The 22,968-nt window shown below is 38.8% G+C and overlaps 1 protein-coding gene across 1 annotated transcript; it reads right to left on the reverse strand.

Moving 5' to 3' along the window:
- Nucleotides 1-520: 520 nt before the first annotated feature.
- Nucleotides 521-22,697, reverse strand: LOC306754522 (fibulin-2-like; the record flags this gene model as incomplete). Its single annotated transcript, XM_079238539.1, has 16 exons — nucleotides 521-878; nucleotides 1,747-1,870; nucleotides 2,198-2,326; nucleotides 2,417-2,533; nucleotides 2,878-3,003; nucleotides 3,568-3,696; nucleotides 4,473-4,613; nucleotides 5,596-5,730; nucleotides 9,925-10,056; nucleotides 10,859-10,960; nucleotides 11,378-11,488; nucleotides 12,204-12,422; nucleotides 13,153-13,333; nucleotides 14,112-14,241; nucleotides 14,623-14,737; nucleotides 21,362-22,697. The coding sequence occupies 16 exons, from the start codon at nucleotides 22,695-22,697 to the stop codon at nucleotides 521-523; spliced, it is 3,585 nt and encodes a 1,194-aa protein (XP_079094665.1).
- Between the last annotated feature and the right edge of the window lie 271 nt (nucleotides 22,698-22,968).

A 22,968-nucleotide genomic window follows, 5' to 3' on the forward strand; every position in this document is an offset into this window, starting at 1 on the left:
CAAAATATACCATAATACACAGGGTAACATTAAATTATCTGTAAAGTACTTCAAAAACAAAACACAAGCAGCAGTGCAGGTTAAAAGAAAAATAAAACATAGTAGGTGTTCAGTAATGGAAAAAAAAACAAAAAAATGCTCTCATCACAGATATCAAACTATAAATCTGATATCAGGAAGACAGTAGAACTATGATATGACAAAGCTGGTTGCTTACTGTCAATTTTCAGCATTATATATGTCATAAAGTTCAATTTTTCTGCTTTTATCTGCATCCAAAAAGAAATATTTAAATTTGATTCTTTATTAATTGTTTGTGTTGAAGCAACATGTTACACTGTTTTAATGCACAGTCGAAACACAGTGACACAAAGCATTCAGTTTTTCCTTTCCACTTCTTTTACAGAAATGTTTTGAAATTAGCATCAGCTAATGAAAGCAGGACTAAATGTTCAAACCCGTCACAGCTGACAGCGGATTTGTGATTCCTTGTAGCTGTGCTAAGGTCCATGGTGGTCCGTTAAAGCAGGTTGGCTGTAATGAAGACATATATCTTTGCCTGGAAAGTAGTAAACATCCCCTGTCGCCAAAGCTTCATCTCAACAGTGATTAGGAAATCTCTGGGACCCTGAACCTGTCGCTGTAAGTACACAGCTCCTGTGTAGGCATTTAGCTTCCTTGTGCTGAAGTAGTTCTCCTCATTTCCCTGCGTGATTGTCACGATAACATTGTCACCTGAGTAAGCAGGAGATGGTCCGATGCGGAAGATCTGAGCCGGGATGATGATGTTGGACTGGAAGCTGAGGTAGTAATAAGTGATTCTTAGAGGAGAGTTCTGACACTCCACATAGTTGGGACAGCTGATTCGTTCACAGCGCCTACAAACAACAAAAGCAGACATTTTCAAAGCCTCTTTAAACAATGTTGAGGGACAGAAAATACAGTGTCCTAATAGAAAGCTTCAAATATACTAACAATTTTACATATAACTTTAATGAATAATATGTCTTATAGTTTACAGGTTCTTTCTCAGTTCTTTTCATCCTTTTTTTAGTTTGTGCCTGGTGTTGCTTGTCTGAGTCTTTTACTTCCTGTCTTTTACACCTGGTCCAAATTCATATATTGTTACACATGCTATTTGTTTAGTCATCTTTCCTCAGTACGATACTCCTTGGTTTCTTTTGTTCACTGGAAAATCCTGTTGCCCTGCCGTTATCCTCCCTGTTCATTAGTCCAAATCTTAGTTTTGCTTTCTCTTCTTTACTACTCTTGAGTTACTCATTTACTCATCCTGCCTAAAGTTTTCTTCAGTGAACCATCAGTCTCTGTCTACCTGCCCCCTGCCTCTTCACCCTGCATTTCCATCCTTCATCCTCGACACATACTGACACGACGCATTAATACTGAAAGAACATCAAATATATCTAGAGAATGAGTAAAATCAGAAGAGGCTATTTATATCTATAAACCAGTGCTTCAGCTAACTGAAGCTGTTTGGGAAGTGCCGATAAGACTTGATATACTGTTACTTCCTTTCATTTATGTCATTATCCTAAGTTGTACACTCACAAAAACATTGCAGTGTCAAACTTTTCAAAGATTAAAGAGGCAACACCAGGAAAAAAAAAAAAAAGTTCTGTGTTTGAGAACACATATTTCAATGTCTAAAGCCACTTCTATAAAAAAAATAAATGAACCAAGATTCTTTGTTAGGACCTCAGGATGCTGGATAACTTGTGTACTTACGTGTCTGACACTTTACGGTAGTTAGGTGGACAGTTCAGAGAAAGGCAGCGGTATCCTCCTTGGATGTTGTAGCAGGTCTCAGCTAGCGAGCAGTTATGAGCCCGTGTTGCACACTCATCAATATCTAAAACACACAATCAGTTCATAAGGCCTGCATTACTGCTGGTGTCATCACAAGAGGAGATATTTACAAAGAAGATAGACTGCTCATGTTGAAAGAAAGAAAAGAAAAAAAAATGGAATTAGCAAGACAAGATTTTTGGCCAATAAAGTTTTATTAAGTGTGTAATTACTGCACCGCTATAAGACTACCAATTATATTTATCTGAGCAGAACCATCACTGCACACTGTCTGAAAAGTTAAATAGGTGCTGAGCAATTTTTTAAAATCAATTTTATAGCAGCTACAGCACTCATGATTGGCAAAGCGGGGCTTTGTTCTTTCAATCACCTCTGCAAGATCGTCCATTTGGAGACATGGTGTAACCATATTCAGGACAAGCGCACTGGTAACTGCCTGGAACGTTCACACACTTGTAGGTGCACAGATGGCCGATGCTCTGGGAACACTCATCGATGTCTGATTGAGGAAGAAGATAATTCATGTGAAATTGATTTATGCATGTGGAATGAATGTGATGTTGGTGGTGTAGCATACGGCCCGCCCCACCTTCACAGGTGTGCCCGTCCTCCCTGAGGTGGTAGCCGGTTCTGCAGTAGCACTGGTACGAACCGTAAATGTTGGCACACTCCTGACTGCATGGATTGGCCAGACACTCATTCACATCTACAGATCAGAGGTTGGAGCTCATTACTGTCACAATTCACTTGATCAAAGTAACTCCGTTTTTTTTAAAATCCTGAGATATAAACAATATGTTGTTATTACGTCGATTATGCATTTAGTAGCTCTCAAATGAAGGCATGGCATCATTGTACAGTAAAATACACTAATCCAGCTGATCAATCTTTTAATATCAGCGTTGGCCTGTAAACCAGCATTTCTGAATGCACACAAGCCTGTTGTCTCATCAGACACATGCAGACAAGCATATTTTCACACACATATTCTCAGAAACAAGCATCAACATGCACACACACCCATGCTGACTGACATTAACACAAACACACCTTCACAGTTCTTGCCATCACCAGATAAGCGGAAACCAGAGGTGCACGAGCATTTGTAGGAGCCCGGGGTGTTCTCGCAGGTCTGGGCACAGAGACGGCCCTGGTATCGCCAACACTCGTTCACATCTGAGAGGAAGCATCATCAGCATCATCATCATCATTATTACCATAAATTGGTAAAGGCCTTCTGCATTTGTGTGTTTTTTACTGATATGTGCAAGTGGCCATGTTTGTTGAAGGTTTGTCAGCCTGCATGACAAAGTGTATGTGCGTATGTATGAGTGTGCATGTCAATGAGTGTGTGATGTGAGGCAATCATGTATCTGCTGATAGTCTAAACACTTGAAAGGAGTGAATCATTTTGAGAGTCACAGCATAACACAATGAAGCTCATAAAAGGGGAGCAGCGGCAGCAGCAGGGCCAGGAGATGTGATCGGAAACTCTCTGGCTTTAGGGAAACAGCGGCAGCTCACCTGCCACAGAATAATAAGCAGGAGGAGCAAGAAAGGCAGACAAAGAAAATGGATAGCGCATACGACTGAATAAGTGGTGAAGCATGACAGAAAGGGATGGAGCAACAGAATGAACAGGAAACTGGAGGCAACTGAAAAGGTTTTTTTTTTAATTATTTTTCTTTCACAATTTAGCATGGGTTCCTATTCAGATGGCATGTCTAATATTTATCATACCTACACACATCCTCCGGAACGAGTCATACTGGTAGCCTGTCTGGCACTCACAACGATAGGAGCCTGGCAAATTGAGACACAGCTGGCCCTCTCCACATCGATGCTGGTTGCTCTCACATTCATTCACATCTAAAGGACACACATTTAATCAGTTCATTAATACTAAAGACATTCAGCTTTGGTTAACTCAAATTACTTCACGCATAACAAGTGTTTTCCCAAAGCTTAGTACTTTTGGATGTCTAGTTTTTTAAAAAAATAATATTTATTTTTCGAACAAACGAATGAAAGAAGATAAGAAAAGAAAAAAATATATGTACATACGTATACATACATATGTACACACACACACTTATACATACATACTAATACATACTAAGGAAGAAAATAATAATATTCATAATATTAATATTATTAATAATAACAATAATAATAATTCCTCATCAATTCAATAATAAAAGGAGTTTGACAATAAGGAGTGGGAAGAAGTGTACACTTATTTGGTATTCCCATCCTTTCTACTCATCTAGTTTTATATTCTGTGTCGCTGCACGTCACATACTTACATATTTACATTCACATATATACACATACACACACATTTCCATATATATACATGCATATACTCACATACACACAGATATACTACAGACATCAACATACAAACACCCATATCTACAAAATACATCAATAAATATCCAACAACTTTTATTATTCCTTATGATATCAGTTTTTTTAAATACTTTATTAAATAATAAATAATCATTTCAAAGGATAAAAAACACAATACTGTTCTTATGTATGAGTGAGATAAACGCAGACCTATGTTACAACACATATTCTGACACTGACTTTGAGTTGACATACCAAATCTGATTATGCATGCAGGAAGTTAAAACTCATACCGACACATCTGGATCCATCAGGACTGGCATGATAGCCACGGCTACATATTATCATCCTGTTACACACGTAGGATCCTGCTGTGTTGACACAGTTGAAGCCTGGACCGCAAGGTTGGGTCAAAGCACCACATTCATCAATGTCTGGTATGGAGAGAAACATAGAGAGAGTGAGATAAAGGTGAAGACAGCTAGAAGAGGAGGAAAGCCCCACAGGCTCCAAGATGAGGCATGGGAAACCAGAGGGCACCTCTTTAACCACACTGTGCTGTGATATCAAAGCAAACACACATCACACAGATGCATTCCCTTGGATAACTTTGTTGTGTGCATGTGTCTGACATTTTCTTCATTTTGTCATTTCTCAGAGCATTTCTTCTACACCCCTTTTATAGAAGCGTCTGCTGCCTCGACATGCTCCAGTTCCTGCCCCTCGGGGCTAATTCCACAGCATCGGTTTGTACTGAAGGAGGACAGAGGATTGGCTTTTATCTACCCCTTTGCAACCCTAACAGCAACTTCTATGATCACCTGTCTGTGTGGCATTTAACCCCTCTGTCACTGCAGCTCTGCTGATTCATCTGCATACTGTACGCCCGCACATCTTCGCAGACAATGATTCATGTGTGGGGAAAATTTTTTTTCCTGCCTGACAACTTGTTTGGAAATAAGATAAGGAATCTGTAAATGATTGTGTTCATATGACTAAAATACAATGAAGTAATCACTTTGACTGTATTTTTTAGTTGCTGTAGTACAGTTAAAATGAAAGGGTTTTTTTTAGGTTTGCCTGAATAAAAAAAAACAAAAAAAAAACATACTCATCCCTAAAGCCATAACAAAATACAAAATATTACTACAATCAGTGCATGATCAGTACATGATAAGAATATTTTGGTTGTATATATTTCAATACATCAGAATTTATTTTTGTTTATGTCTATAACGTAATGATCTTTAAAAATTATTTGAGGCAAGAACGAAGAAGACAATGAAGAAGAGACAAAAAAGAAAAAAAAGGGTTATCTACAAGCAAACATCATGAAAGGACACAAACACAACAGTTGACTTTACTTAATTCAGCTGAGAAAATTTAAGTATGCGAAAAGGTACCTTGTTTTCTTACCTACACAGATGCCTTGTGGGTCCGAGACGAAGCCGACAGGACAGCGAGGTTTGGGGTTGCATCTGAATGAGCCAAGTGTATTCACACATTCAAAGCCAACTCCACAGTTATGGTTCTGCTCACACTCATTAATGTCTGCAGGAGAGGGAAAATTTGCAAGTAAAGACTAATTCAACTGCACAAGTATACATGTAATGTCACCTTTGTCCACTGGATGGCACTGTGGTGTAATGACAGAGAGTACATTTGCCCTTTTCTGCAGTTATAGCTTAGGAACCTGGCCTTTACTAATCAATTTTATAACAGCTAAATTACCTGAATAGCATCTTGATAGGTTAATTAGATGAATATAACTAACAAGACAAAACAACACAAGTCACAAGCATCAGTTTTCCTTTGCAAAGTGCCAGCAATCAATGTGGTATGCTACCCCAGAGCCCTCTACAACCTGTCTTCTAGGGGCTTTATTTCCTGCCAATCAACTCTCGACAACTCCTGCTATACTGCAAACCAAACCTGGAGGGGAATAACAATTTCAAAAGATCACAAAATGCAGGGTGCATGCATTGTGTGTTACTAAGCTATAAATGTTATCTTGTTTTCAAGCAAGTTTGAAGAGTTTTGCCACTGTAATTGCTGCAAAGGCCTAAACCAGCTCTGGCAGGCAGCCAGGCAAATATAAGATAGGTCTCTAAACAGGAGATAGTGATTGAGCATCTTCCTTCTGACACAAACCTGGCAGAGTCTGCAAGTAGCTGAGGGAGCCTGACAGCGATTAAGACAGAGGGAGAAAAACCAGGAGGTAAGATAAATGTTTGAGAAATTGGCTGTGACTTCCCTGCCAGCAGAGAAGAAGCTCAACGAAAGTAAAGACAAAAATCTTCCTTTTGCTGATTTATGTGATTCTGGAGAAAATTCAACTTCCTTGAATCTCCGACAATGTTTTCCTGTCACTCCACATATTTACAAGTCTCCCACATGTGTTTACTGTAATACTTTAATTTTTATTGCAAAAGTTCATTTTGATCATTTTGACAAAATATTACAAATTTGTTTTTGTTGTAATTTCATTGCATGTTTAGGATGATGCAACTGTTACCGTGTGTCAGGCTTTGGGAAAAGTATGCAGGAATATTAACGTTTGTAGAAAAATGTATGTTTATGCTTACATCATGGTGTCTAATTTGGCTGCAAATTGTTTATTTTCAGATTTACATTTGTTTCTACATATTTTTGGAAATTGTGCTGTTCTGTTTTGTAAATTGTTTTGTCTGCTTCATGCAGTCTTCCTAAGTGCAAACCAAAGGAGCTGGTCACATTCATGACAAGGAACAGTTGTTTAATACTCCTTTGTTATCTCCTGGGAAACACTGGAGCATCATTTATGAAAGAACTTTATCTCACATTTACTTACCGTCAAAACATTCAAATAAATGCTTTGATTATTTTTTTTCAGTGGTATTACCTGATTTAAACAAATAAATATGAAGACAGGCAGGTGACTGACCAGTTTGTGACCATGTCTTTCAGGATAACCAACTTTAATAATAAAACTGTCATGTTTTTGCCACCCTGATCTCCTGGCGCTCATCATTGATTACTCGATCCACCTGCTGGCTTCCTAATTGCCTCTGCTACCTCATTCAGTTCACCTGGTTTCCTTTTCTCTCACTGCCTACTTAAGCTCCCTCCAATCCCTCCTTTTCTGCCAGATAATAATCAGACCTATGTCTAGTTTTGTTCCAGCGTTCTACGGATTGTTCCTCAGTTGCCGACCCTCTGCTTCATGCCCCTGGATTACCCTCCTTGCCTTGCCCTCGACGGACACCGCTACCTTTCGGATCTTCTGGTTACCGACCCTGCCTGTCTTTGGATCTCTGAGCCTTGTCTTTGCCTGGATGAGTATTTTGCCATCCTGTTTACCTCCCAGCTGTTGCCTGGTTTCTTCTGCAGACCACTCCCTTGGACTGATCTTCTGTTCATACTCCTCCACCAATAAACTGGTCATTTGTCCAGAACTCCCTGTGTGTGGCTGAATTACGGATCCTCAGGGTAACTCATTACATAAAACAATATTTATTATGTTATAAGTTGAAAATAAAGATGCATGAGGCAAAGGACTTCTTCTTTAATCTGTAGTTTCACTGCTGCAGACCAAAGTCAGAACTTCTGGATGTTGTCACAGTGTCTCTTCTCTTTTCCTGATTCTTCCTACTGTATTTTCTTAACTTCATGACCTTGTTTTTTTTTTTTTTTTTTTTTTTTTTTTTTTTTTTTTGCTAATGAGACAGAATAATTTTTTAGAGCTATGCCATGCAACATGGGATTGGGAGGGGATGTATGTGTGTGTGTGAATGATTACATGTGTGTATTTGTTTTCCTTGTTGTTTTAATGTATGCAAAGCACTTTGTGCTGCTTCATGTATGAAAGGTGCTATACAAATAAATTTTGATTTGATTTTAATTTTGTAAAAGGAAAAGACTACATAAAGCAGCTAGTTTTATTACTTGGCCATAAGACTTGTTTCAATTTGCTGATAGCTTTAAACCTGTTACATTAATCAATACTCTCCCCTGGACATTGAATCCCCAGCCTCTTTTGTTCATGACCAGACCCTTGTCTTACTATATCAGTGTCTACCCTGTCTGTTTGGTTTTCTGTCTGTTTGGTTCTTGTTGGGTTTCATGCCTTGCAGCACTTTTGGTTTGTTAGTTTCCATGAGGTACAAAAGTTAAGCCTTGTCTTCACCAACCAAAGTCGGTCTCCTGCAAATGTCAGAATTGTGGATCCTTATCTTTATGAGAGCCATAATACCTTATTTCTAATTTGACGTTAGCAAGAATGTTTCTGAAAATTAAGAATGCAATGATGAAAAACTGTCTTAAAAATCTCACAATTAATTGGGAAATCTGAGTTTAGCTCAGTAAAATAATTAGACATGCAAGGAGTAGTTTTTAAGAAGAACATACGGAAAGGTTTCTTTTTGTGACATAAAAAAAACAGTTCACACATAAAAAAAAAAAATATATAAAAATATTTAGAGAATCCTGTTAAATCTCCATAGGGAAGGATGCTAAACATTAACACTAAAATGGTTTGATGTCCAGACCCTCACTTGGCATGGCATCAAAATCAGATATAACTCTGTCAGCCAAATGCCTGCATGGCCTCTGAAACAAAACAAATGCAACTGCGCATAAATAATTTCTGTATCCTCTGATTCTAACCATTCTATGCAACTTTATAGAGACTAAACCTAAAAATTCATCAGTCTATGTTAACAAAATAATGCGAGATACCATGAGGCAAAGCAGAAAAACTGTCATGTAGTATAACTATTTAGGATCTGAAATTCTGTAAATTATACATTCTTTGGATTGTAAGGTAAATTGTCCATTTGGCTTGTAAACAGTTCAAAAGTCTGCATTGATCATTGTGGTATATTAGTGTAGAGTAAGATGGTAAAAAACAAGTAATGCCAAACTAGACACAGCCCAGATCTAGCATGTAAGCAAACCTAGAAACGCTGACTACAGTGGTTTTCAGTTTTATTAAAATTAGATGCAACATATTGGTAAAAAAAAAAAAAAAAGCAAACAGAAAAACCTTGTTAGGCACATTGCTGGCATCTAATTAAAAGAACAAATAAAGAATTTTTTTTATTATATTCATTTGACATCTTCGTTTCATATTTTTTAAAATAAAAATGTGGCTTTAATCTTATAAAGACAAACATATCTTATGTGATACATACAGTTTCTGAAACACTTTGCATCACTTTATGGTAGAAACTTTACTCCATAAAATACTGGTCTCCTGCACCCTGGTGAATTCCTTAAAACAGAGGACTACACTGCAATAATAAACTGTCAGAAAACTCCATCTAAAAGTGGGAAAAACATTTACAGCCTATATGAAACTCACTCTTCACAGAAATCCTTTTCCCTGAGAACTGCTGCAGTTATATAAATGAGGCTTAAACAGACCTGATGTATGGAAATAATGAGACATATTGGGAGGTTTAGTGTTACAACCCCAAGTTGGGCACAAAGACAACCAAGGCAGGTCCTCTTAGAGTTAACAGCAAACAGCTACAATGAAAAAAGTTGAGTTAGGCATTTTCTTATTCCCTCTTGGCTTTAGCTTAAATAAAAAATAAGAGCATATCTATAAATATCTTACTTCCAATGCTTAACTCTCAAGGGGAATAAAAGTGATTGTTTCTGAACAAAGCACATTTCTTAGACAGTAAAATCCTTTTAATCCATTTCACAGTAGGTGGAAGTGTGCATGTTGATGCTGCTCATTGCTGATAGTGCGCACAGTACCTTCACAAATGTCACTGTTGAGCTGGTATCCAGGGGGACAGGTGATCAGTCTCTGACAGACATAACTCCCTGGAGTATTTATGCAGCGCTCATTGACCTGGCAGGCACGTGCAGACAAACACTCATTTATGTCTGGAGAAAAGAATTAAGACAAATGTGTGAGTGTATAAACAACGGGAAGAACGCAGATGATGAAGCCAGGTGAACAGATGTAGAGAAAGCAGGCGAGATGTGCAATGAACGTCAAGCGCTGAATGCTCTGTATGCGACAGTCAGCGCTTAGAAACAGGTTAAAGAGACAGGTCGAACCCTCCTCCTGGACAGAGATTAGGGACGAGGCCAATGGGAATAACATCCACACAATGAGAAATTTGTCACCACACTTAGCTATGCTCTGTGTTACCACTGCCACGGTTTGCTTCTGTCAAACAGAAGACAGACAGACCAATGGCTCAGTCTGTATTCATGGCTCAAGTTTGTATTCCCAGGCAGACCGCTTAGGCACAGAGCAGTAGCTGATTGAGCTCATGATAAAACACACAGTCCACCACCATTCTGAGTGGAAAATAATGGGTATCTATGGTATGCACTGGGCGAGATGTATCATGATAATGCATGGATAGTTGGAATAATCCCTTTGGTATAGACTCAGTTGAAGAACAAGATGAAAACTCCCACAGAGGATTAGAGCTGTATCTCCACTGCAGATCTAGAGGCACTGATGAGTGAAAGAAGCCAAATCAGTGGCAGACAGCCTCGCCAAGAAAGTCTCCTCAGCTGGAACTAAATTCCTCTAGCTGAAAAAAAAAAACTAGGATGAGGGCTGAAACTTGAGAGCTCCTTGCTTACCTCCTGTTACCCATAATCCCCACATCAACCAAAGTGTGATGTAAGAACAGCTTTTTATTCTTATAACAAGGTTTTGGTTGTTTACCTTTACAAGAGCGCCCGTCATCTCTGAGGGAGAATCCTGACGAGCAGGAGCACTGTGGCCTTCTGTCCACAAGGGTGCACTGTTGCTCACAGATGTCATTTCCTGAAATGATCACTGCATAGTCAGGTCACATAAAACTTGCTGTACCGTTACTTCACATTGTAGTGCTCACACAGAAACAGAGAAGAGCTTTGAAGGTCTGTGTAGGAGACATAATGGTATCTATCGAATTGTTGCCAGCTCAATTCCTTTTTCAAGGCTGATCTCCGACCAGTCATATTCTATTTCTCACTTTTAGCCCACGGTGAAATAGACATCCATCTGGAGCATTTGAGAGATGGAATCTGAGATATTGCTTCAGTTTGACGTTTGCAGAACAGTTACACTTCATACCAGACAGTCTGTGCCGTCTTCTCCTTTAAACATACTTCAAAAATGCATATTCCACTCTCAGATGAAGACATTTGGATAAATTAAACAGCTCATTGTGACTCCTCATGATTAAGCTGCATGACTAACCTTCACAGGGGTTGATTGACACAGTTGGCTGGGTGGGAGGCAGAAGTGGTGAGGTGGTCTCTGCTGTCTCCCTGTTAGCCTCCCTCAGTCTGTTCTCCTCATCCACCGCCTCTGCACAAACATGAAAAATGTCAGCAGAGAAACGATGTATTGCACTGTAATCACTAATTCTACCTCTCCATCATCTACAACCTCCTTAGTTAGAGACCTGTGCAATCCCTGCATTTTCATCCACTGATATGAAGCTAGTGACTATGGATGAAAGTTGTAATGGCAATGAAGGTGAGACAGGAAAAAGCACAGCCTGCAGATAAACATTTAGTTTTATTAGTGCGCCCCATACCTCACTGTAATTTGCAGAGAGCTCTGGCATTAGAATCCTGTTGAGACAGGCTCGGGTTGATAAAAGCTACTGCTGATTAAAGTCTGGCTCGTTGCTTTGCATTACGTATAAATTCTTCTTAACTTTTGAGATCAAGAATTTGCCCAAAAAAAAAGAGAGAGAGAGGAAGCAGAAATGATGAAAAAAAAAACACTAATGAAAAAGCAGAGCTGAAATGCTTTTTGACAACAGCAGTGATGCAAATAGTCAGATCCAGGAAAGGGATGTTAGTGTAAGAATAGAATAATTATTATGAGGCTGTATCAGGCCTTGCAGGCAGGAAGGAACTCAAACGGAAGTAAATGCGGTCTTTCTGACATGCATGCAGACTGTACAGTACATCACACTTTAAAAAGTTAATGGCACAGAGCAGGACTTCCCTGTGTGCTAGTCGTCCATGGAAATGTCAAAATGACTAAATGTGATTGGCGATTTTCACTTTACCTTCTGCACAAGTGTAAGCGTCGTCCTGCAGCACATACCCGGGGAAGCACTCACACCGGAATGAGCCAGGCGTGTTGACACATTTGTGGTGGCAGATGTTGCCCTCATATATCAGGCACTCATCCATATCTTCCACTTCAACGGGACCCTCCACTGCATTCTCCCCGTCCTGCTCCTCACCGAAGGAGAATGCCTCTTTAGGGTATAAGCTGTCTGAAACTATAACACAGGGAAAATTATTGCAATAAAAACCTTTCTTCATCAAGGCAATAAAAAAAGCACAAAGGTAAATGCATTTTCAATACAGAGATAATGAGAGTGAGGAACCCTTGTTTTGCAATCAGACAACTGAGGATTTCTTTAGTTGTTCTTTTTTCTTGTAATAATTATGCTACAACAGCATGTCCATCCCATACAAGGTTTAATCATCAATAATGTAATGGCTTCTTATCACAAGGCACAGCAGAAAGATGGAGTGTAACAAAGATGTGCGCTTTATTTCTCATTCTGATTCTTGGCAAAATCTTCGGCAAGGAAAAAAAAAATACAATTCTAATTATCATTAATTATCATTCTGACAAATGTTCCTTAACGGTCATGACCACGAGGCAGAAAAAGTTCGAAAACAGTTTCAGTCTATTTTTCCAGCTCATAGCAGCTAAAAATTAATCTGTGTAAGAAAATTTTCAACACACAGCAGTTTACAGGAAAAGGACTGAAAACAGCACCCAGCAGGCACCAGACTTTAGATCTATTAGAACTACAGTGCTCAGGTTGAACAAGGCTATTAGTTGTACTGTGTTTCAGCAGGGTGAGAGAAGATCCTTTAACAACTGGTTTAAGAAAAATTGATTTCCTTTTATTTCAGTCTCCCTGAAAATGCATCCACCAAACAACATCTTTATTTCTAGACTGTGTATTTGCGCATGTAAGTATTGGTTCATAATACCTTTTCTTGGACCTGGAGTGGAGTCCAGAGCCAGCCTCTCTCTTATAGTGTGCCTCTTCTCCTCCCCCTCACAGCAGGTTAGAAAAATGTGTTGGCAGTGGAAACCTAGGAACTGGTGGGCTTCACAGCGATGCCCCTCTTTATGGAACAGCAGCCCAAGGGAGCAACAGCCACAGCACTCCTGAAGTTCACAAAAACATTTAGTCGCGGATCATATCAAGTTTTTGAAGGAGATGCCTTCCAAATTAAAGCTATTTTAAGGATGTTAGCATACTGCTTTCAGCCCACAGCCAAAGCCTTCAACATGCAAAAGTAATTTACAGAGTTCCTGTCTTTTCATCTTGGTGAGTTTCACTTCAAGTGTAGAAATGCAAGTAACATCCACTCATGCCCAGTCTTTTGCTTTGATTTAAGCAAGTTTACCACAATACAGCATTAAAAAAAAAACAAACCGAATCAAATCTTGTGTCATGTTGGGTGATTGTACAAGGTGTTTACTAAAACTACAGGGATACCTCAGAGAGGTGGTAGGAACCAACAGTGGATAGCTGGACCGCACAGAAGTGTCAATAATATCTTGAAGGTGTTGAATTGTCTAAATGGTTGAATTTCTTCAAAACAGGCCATGTGAGTGGCTTTGGGAAACCTGGTGAACACTTAAGTTATAGCCAGTTAAAAATAATAAAGTACTATCTGTCACTTCCATTTCCACTGTTTCAAAGGCCAAATATTAACATCTGACATTTTTCCATTATTTGCTTCAAAAATAACAAAGTCTGTTGGACTGTAGGAATCATAAAATATAATAAGTATAGAGTAACTTTGTTTAAATTTAATACAATACTAAAATAAGTGACTCCATACCACATCACTGAGACCAAAGTTCCTCATTGAGTATTAGTTTTGTGTTTTTAAGACTCATGTCAAAGCAGCCCTAGTACCTGCTCACTGATACTTGCCTTGTAGGAGTCAATCCCACATTTAGTGCTGGCATTTTCTTCACACATATTTCCTGTTCTGGCTGCATTTATTCCAGCCAAGCACTGGCTTTCTCTCAGGGAACCGAGGCAGCACTGTTGTTGGGCAGTCCTGACAGAGAAAGACACACATGAGAAACAACTAGAGACAGAGAAAGACACACATGAGAAACAACTAAAGAAGTGTTTGGATTGCAACTGAGGCCATACAGGAACAACAATTTTTCCCAAGCAGACTGTCACAGTCTTGAATGAACTATGTTCTCAGGTTTCTAGGAATTTGATTAGAAGGAGAAGCTGAAATGTCAGTCTTAATAATTAAACAGCCCTGTTCTGGGAACCATGCAGCTTTGCAAAGTCAAATTAATTAAATGTGATTAATCAAGCTCGAAAACCTATTTTTATATGTGGAATTTTGTTTTCCATTCTGTTTTTCAAAACCCCAGTGTTTACCTCGTTGATGTGTTGAATGTGTGTTACATAATGAGCTCACCGGCAAATAGAGTCCCTATCTTTTGTTGTTGGCTCCATGTTGTTGCAGTGGCCATTAGCTGAAGCCCATTTCTCTCCAGTCTCACAGCAGGTCTTCACCAGCTCATTGACAGACACTGTAACAAAAATACAGGCATCTAGATCCAAATTCCCAGTACATCCAGTTCTTGAAAGCGATCAAATGAGAATGTTTACAATGTGAATTCAAATGAAGTGATATTGCTCAATTTTAGCATCTGAAAATCCCATCAGTGTGCTGCTGTTAAATCAGGTTATTAATATCTGAAATGAAACCAAATTTCATCCTTTTCTAGGACACTTGACTCTGGAGATGACATGTTGAGAATACTAAGTACAATGTGTGTTTTTCTTTTTAGAGTCCCCCACTCTGCATGCACTTTAATTGGCAGGGAAAAGTATGAAACCCAAAACTTTAATAAAACTGCCTCCAGAGCAAAGCTATTCCTTTCTCTCTCTCTCTCTCTCTCTGTAGCTCTGTCCTGGTTAATCGTGGCTATAACAACGAGAAAGGGGAACATATTAGCACCTCATTTCAAACTGGGCCAAAGCAAAAACACATCAGAGCAAAATGCATACATGCTCATTCAATAACAGGGTAGTGCATTCCAGCGTTGATTTGTGGCCCCTGGAATACTGTACTAGAGAAAACTCAGGACATTCATGTCTTCTTAGGCACTGAGAACATGCTAGATCAAAAAAGACAAACATTTGAAAAACAGTGACAACAGCAGTGGCACTGCAAGAGGAATTACAGATTTTTAATAAACTCTAAAGCAATTCATTCTGCAGTTAATCAGGTAATTCAGTTTGGACAATCATCATTGGAGCTATGCCTCTTACATGGGAAGGAAAAAAACAGAAAGTAAAGACATTTACAAACCTCTAACATTTTAATTGGTCTCTAACTACAGTCTATTGCCATGCCGGCTTTAAATGAGGGCAGAGGTCACACAAAGGAAAGTGTAAACCTTGCTGCAATACCAAATATATGAAGCTCAGCACTGATATGCGAGAAAGTCTAAGGAATGTTTCGCACTTCCACATCCACTTGTTTCTGCTGAAATGCCTCTTCTAGATATACCTACATAACAAGACCAAAGCGATTATTCAGACCAGAGCGGGTGAATGTCGCTGTGTGCATAATTTAAAGGTTTAGAACAGAGAAAATCTAAAACTTGTGAGGCACAATGTTTCCTCGATGCTTAACTACAGTATCTGTGCCAGCTGTGCAGTTGAAGTCCATCTGAACCTGTGTGAAAGTATATTGAAGACATCGTCATGCTTATGGTTCCTATTCATTTTCTCCCGATAAAATCAACTCACTTGTTTTGAACAAACACAAATTCGTTCAATCAGCTTGTCATGACGGCTGGTTTACAGTTACATACAATGACCATGTTTCTAAAGGAGTTTGCTTTTTGTTTATACACCAAAAAAGCTATTGAGGATGAAAACAAAGAAAAACTAGCTTAACCAAGCTATGTTTAATCTAAGCAAATCTTGTCTTTTCTCTTTGACAGTCCTTATAATTAAGCCTGCAGGGAAATGTAGCCCATTCACTTGTGCAATCACTAAACTAGCCTTATTCATTGAGCTGTCAGAGTTTCTAGATGTACCTTTGAAAAGTGGTTGAAGAGCATCTCTTTGTTCCAAGGCTTGTCATTATATCTGTCCATTGGGCTAACATTTACACCAGATGCTTCACTTTTGTCTAAATTCAAAACTGGTGACATCACACACTAGAAATATGGAGGTAGAACCAAAAACGGCAACTCTCAACACGTTTGAAGGTGTCATAAAGTACTGCACCTCATCAGGACTTAAGTGTCTTCTCTTTTTGTGGTCCCTTACAATGATTTACTGTACAGGTTGATTAAAGAGAACTCAACCAACACTGTGAAAAAACACACATTTAACATTTCTGCACACATAAACTCGTGAGGCTGAACATGCTACAGTTACAGCCTAAAACATGTCTGTGTTTGTCGATGTGTGTGTGCGTGTGTGTACACAGGCCTGTGCATGGGGGGAGGTGACACTCTCAACATGAGTACCTGCAGAAATATTATGTGCTTTGAAAGGCATAATAACCATCCAAGAACAGCTGGTGGTGACATCACAGGAAGGGCTCTCCTGCTGTAGCCATGACTTCATTTCTTAAACAGCTAATTAAGTTTCAGCCACTGACAACTTTTGCCTCAATTTTCCCATCAGAGCAAGCCAGTAATCATGTAAGAAAATCTGTATATGTATGTATATATATATATATATATATATATATATATATATATATATATATATATATATATAATGTGTATATATATATATATATGTATGTATGTATGTTATACTTGTGATAAAAAAAAGTAAAATGACCAGAATGAAGCGCAAATCTTACTTATCAAAAATGTTTTAAATGTTCTGGTCACTCATTTCCTCAAGACCAACACATTGTGTCAAAATCCACACATTTGTGTAAATGTTGAGCTGAGCTACATCTGCATCAGACTCCTATTCCTCACACATTAAATTGGGTTAAAAATATTCCATTGCACGCCTCTGCCAAAACATTTGCCACACGCTTGTAATTTGAACCTGCTCCTCATTTCCTTGTTTTGGCACATATATTCCAAGGACTGTTCACAAACCAGTACATGAGGAATTTTCTCACCCCTCGCCATAAGAAATCCATCCAAATCCTGACTGTGGAGCAGATGAATAAAAATAACATTGAGGAATAATTCCTACCTAACTGGTGTGGTTTTCCAGTTTTACAAGTCTCATAAGCGGTTGCTATTTTTTGCACTACAAATCATAACACTATTAAAGTCTAGATAAAAAAATAAAATTAAAAAAAAAAAAAAAAAATATATATATATATATATATATATATATATATATATATATATATATATAAAAATTTAAAAAAAAAAAATATATATATATATATATTTTTATTTTTTTATTTTTATTTTTTTATCTAGACTTTAATAGTGTTATGATTTGTAGTGCAAAAAATCAGAATCAGAAAAACTTTTATTGCCATTGTCTTTGAACAATTCACACACTAGGAACTTGTTTCGGTGATAAGGTGCAAAGTAGAAAAGTAGAAATACAGCTATTTTACAACTATTTTACAAATAAGGTAAGGGCATGCAGAAAAATTAACATATATACATACATAGATAGATTCATATGGAAAATAGTAACTTCTCAAAGCTTAATGTCCTGTTACTCTTTTACTCATGTTGTGGGTCTTATATGAGTGGTTTTCTGCATCTGGAGCAGATGTTTTTTTCTTATAAATAAGCTTGGGTAACATGTGCACTGGGCGTTTTTCAGTAAGGACACGCTGAGGAGAGGAGACATGCCAAAATTACTGTAGATGACTGAGAAGGCACCCTGGATTAGCCAGAGTGAACTATCATTTTCAAACCGATCTTTGCAGCAGCAGTACAGTAGGAATCAATCCTTGCATAGCCAGCTCAGGAATTCACCCTCCTGTTTCATCCTCTGGAAAATTATACACCAGGTCAGCCCAGTCCCACATGCAACATGTTGTGACAGCTTTGTTGATAAACACAACTGCTTATCCAGTGTATTTAAACTTCATGTTGTATCCTTTTATTTGTATGTGAGAAAGTTCTAGTTCAGTTCAATGCAGTGGTGTATGGTTGCTCAAGTAGGAAAATGGGTGGAAGTGTGCTTCAAATGAGGTGATTACGAAGAAGATTGGGAAACCAACAGCCTCGTGGGAGATGGGTAATCGCACTGACTAGCAAGAGAGCAGGGAGGAGCGTCTGGCAATCAAGCGATAACAGAGGTCTCATTCATCACATGAGCATAATGCTGCTCATGCAGGTACAACCCCCAAGAAATCCTATACCAGGTCAGCTTAGCATTGGAAAGCCTAAACAATCCCATCCCCCTTCTGAGCACACACTACATCTGCTGGAAAGAAAGGGGGCAAATGGGCAGGAGCTGCAGACTGAAAAAATAAGAAATTATCTTGAGCTGTGCTCCCTTGCAAATGCAACTATGTTCTGATTGCAGAAAAAAGGCCAAGCTCTTGTTATGCATACTTTCTCTTTTCCTGTGCAAATAAGCTTGACATCCTCTGCTAATAGCATTGATAACAGTGTTAGCCAGGCTCCTTATCAGTTGGCTTTTCCTGTTTGTACTTTAACATGTCACCGCTCCTAAAATCTTGCATCCAGTGAGACAAACTCAGTGTCTTTCCATCCTGCAAACTCCAAACCAGTAAGCTCCTTTTCTGCAGAGAAAAACAACCCCACTCTGAGTAGTTCAAACACTTCACCAAGCTATAATTTACAAATTAATTTGAAGCTTATCCCAACTGACTTATGGACAGCTTGGAAAACATCCACAAGTCATAAAAATAAGACATTCACTGACATTTGCGCAGGTTTTCATCTTAATTCCAGCCTGCCTGCTGCAATCCTTTCTCTAGGTGTACAACAGAAGTATCTCTTGTTGTGTACAGAAACATCTCAGAGATACATTCAACATACACTATACATACCTGTAGGGGCAAGGTGCTGAAAGAAAAGAAAAGTCCAGACAGGTCTCAACAGAAATCATAGTGCTGTAAAGCAGCTTTACTGTGCACCTACTGATTGCACTTTCCTGGACAAAGCACAACTAATAAGTGAGAATTCTTAGTCCTGGCACAGTTTAACTCAGTCATTTCACTGAAGTGCTTTAATAGATTACAATGACATGGCTAATAATCGTACTCCTCCGTTATTTAAGTCACTCATAAAGAAGTGTTTTATGTAGCGAAATTACTTGTGCCATAAAATTATAAAGTATTGCAAATCTAACTAGGTTTCCTTGCAAAGAATTTTATCTGTTCATAGCACTTATAGTCATGCATAAAATCACATACTTCATCGCAGCAGAAATCTGAATAATTATGCATCACTCCATTCTCTATTAGAGGTAGAGAAGGTGGAGGAGGCCTGTTGCTTTTGATATGAGTCCTTCTCTCAGTCTTCTTTTTGACCCTTAGACGTGTAAGAACTACAAGACCTACAAATATAAAACTTCATTTCATGGTCCCAAAAAAAATTGCCACTGCACAGAGCCCAACGACTTAGATAAACTTGACAGAGGTTATATAATCGGAACAAAACAAAGATTGTGCAACTGCAATGTAATTTACCTTGAGTAGTAGTTTTGGTTTTTTTTTTCTTTCATTTTTGGATTTATTTTGGCCTTCTGTCAATTAATAATATAGTTTATTTTCTTTATTTGGTTTTCTTAAACTATTTTGAAACATCTCACCAGACACGAGCTGCTTGTGAGAAAACCAGCCTAAATAAAGCTGAACATGAAAATTTGTGTATTCTCACAGTTGGCCAAAGGCCTGCATAAAGAATTTGTAGTCATGTGAGAAAGAAAGTACACCCTCTCTCAGTTTTATGGTTTTATTTGTCAGAAAATAAAAGAATAAAAATCTTGTAGATTTGCTGGTATGCAGGAATCCTTATCCTGCTGCATGAGCCAGCTGTAAGACAGATGGCTTCACATCTGACTTTGAAACACTTTAGTATCATGAGGAGTTCATAAATAATTAAATGACTGTGAGGTAACCCAGGTTCTGTCGCAGCAGAACAAGTTCAAATCATCACCCCTCCACCACTGTGCTTGGCGATTGGTATAAGGTGTTAGTGCTGATATGCCGTGTTTGTTTTTCATCACATAGCCAAACATATATCCATTCCACATTGTTTAATAATCTTGTGGTATGTTCAGATAAAATTTATAAACTTATTTATCCTGTAAAAACTTCCAAATACTTGGGCTTTTTTTAATTGTGGTATCATGAAAATTTATAATTAACAAGCTACCTCAGGCCTGTAGAGTCTAACCTTGAGGTGAACTCACAGGAACATCCACTCCTGGGAGATTGGCAGCTGTTTTGAAATTTTTCTCCTTGTGATCTTTTTCTCACTATATATTGATGGACGTTGAAATCATTTGGAAAGGGTCTTATAACCTTTCTGAGATTGATGGACAGCAAAAATAACTTTTCTAAGATCATATGATGTATTTCCTCCTTGGCACTGTGTCATCACACACCTGGATGATCCAGACCAGAAAACTGCCAAAATTCAGCACTTAGTGATGAAAAAATTCAAATGTAATTTGATTAGAAGCATCTGCCTGATACTTTCCCTCTTGATATGGATACAGGATTGAAGCAGGATCACCAGGTAAGGGCCAAACACTTTTTGTTTTATTATGATAGTTGGACTTTCTTTTTCACATAACCGTACGTGGGAGGAGAGTATGGAAAGAAATCAGTTTCATCTGCTTCTACTGTATTAGACATGCTAATCATGGCTTTGTGAACAATGTCTAATATGACTTAATGTTAACATATCTCAGAGGAAACATATCTCGTGGTCATTTATATTTCTGATTGAGGTAGATAAATGCTATCTCAGGAAAACAGATTTAACATGAACAATTGTTCTGTTTGTCTCTGCCAGCCAGAAAAAGACTGATGATGAATTCTTCTTTGTAAGGCAGGATGTGAGAAGTACTATATGTCAGTTCATCATCACACAATAGAAATGAGTGAATCAAAGCCTTTGGATGTTTCAAATGTATTTAAATGTCTGTCAGCCATCATCGCACAGGAGAGTAAGGGTATGGTTGATTAAAAAAGGTCAGAGTTACTTCAGACTTACCTTCTGTGCCTTCCTCCATATCCTGAGACTGGTAGTTGTTTAAAGTGTGAGGTTGTCGTTGTGGTTTCTCACCATCCTCCATCATCCTCATTGGAGCTTTACTGGTAGGACCGAACTGGGCAGTGGGGTATGAGCGCTGTTCCTCTGTTCCATGTGAGTGTCTGTGCACCATTGACACTTGTTCTTGTCCCGAGTTGTTGACAGAATGGGAGCGACCATGACTTCTACTATGACCACCCTGCACATGTTTGTTCTGAGCGAAGCGCCGGCGCCCTGTGTTGCTATGGGTTGTGTATACTGGTTCTTTGAAAGTCTCCTGTACCACTCTTTTTCTGTCACTGTTATGTTCCATGGTTCTTTCTCCAACTTCTTGTTGCACTCTCTGCATAGTTGCAGTTGTAGGTGATATTAATGCTTTCCTATGAGTCCCAGCACTGGTTGATTCTGTGTTTTGTTTGACCTCACTGTTGCTCACTGGGTTTGGACCTGTTTGACTTTCCCTCAGCTCTTCTGTCCTGTCATCCTGAGAGATGAGGGTAGCAGAGCTTGACTTTGCATGATCTGGAGGTACTGCAGCAGATTCCAGAGGCTGGGCCAGATTGTGAATAGTGGAAGGTGTCGGTTCTGCCAGTGAATCGTCATAATTCTCTGAGTCAAAACTGGGCGGGTCTTGCTTATACAGTGGAAGAGTGTTTCCCAATGCAAGCTTAGAGAATGGCTCTCCATGACTTGTTTGTTGGGTGTCATGACCACCATTAATGTCTCTCAACGGACTGTTGTTTTCAGTGGTTGTTCCCCACATGGGCTTATTTGCACTCCGAAGGTCACAGCCAGGGATGGGTGAGCACATTAACTTCCCACCTTCATTTGGACAGTGGCAAACCTGGCACTGCTCTATTTGAAAGGAGTGCCCTGCCTCATACTTCTTGCTACCATGGGTACAGCCAATACGCCCACATTGTGGACATCCATCTGCAGGTTGTAAAACATCAATACAGTTCGGGGGAACTTCAGGGCATGGAATAAATTGGCAGCTTATATTTCCTCCTCCCTGGGGACAGGAGCATTCAGTGCTTCCGAAATCCACAAAGTAAGATTCTCCTTCTGGGACTTTCCCCTCCTGGAATCCTGCTTTGGTGCAGTCATAGTACTGGTACCCCTCACAGGTGCAGCCTTTTTGTATGCATTTGGGACAACAGGCACCATTCTCCAATACTGTTTCAATGCAGCTTTGCAGAACAGGACAGTCAACCCCTGTGCAGTCTGTTTGGCTTAGACAGATGTCCACACACAAAACTATCAAACAGAAAAACAAGCTTGCCTTTATGATGTCCATTTTCCTTAAAAAGTGTAGGAAATTTATCTTCTAGTAAGATTTTTAGCCCAGAGGGGAATGTAGTTCTGTGTTTGAGACTGTGGAAATACAAAGGAAAATGACAATAAACAAAAACCGACATTATTGATACATTTACAGTACAAAAAATATTTGTGATTCAGCGAGATAAAAATCCGTAGTGCAAAAACATGTTTTGTTTCAGTTAAACAGCTTATCTGTTTTAATTTGCCAACACTTGCCAAACATATATTTTTCCGTGTCAACTGTTATG

This window comes from Telmatherina bonti, assembly GCF_933228915.1.
Source record: "Telmatherina bonti genome assembly, chromosome: 4".
NCBI lineage: Eukaryota > Metazoa > Chordata > Actinopteri > Atheriniformes > Telmatherinidae > Telmatherina > Telmatherina bonti.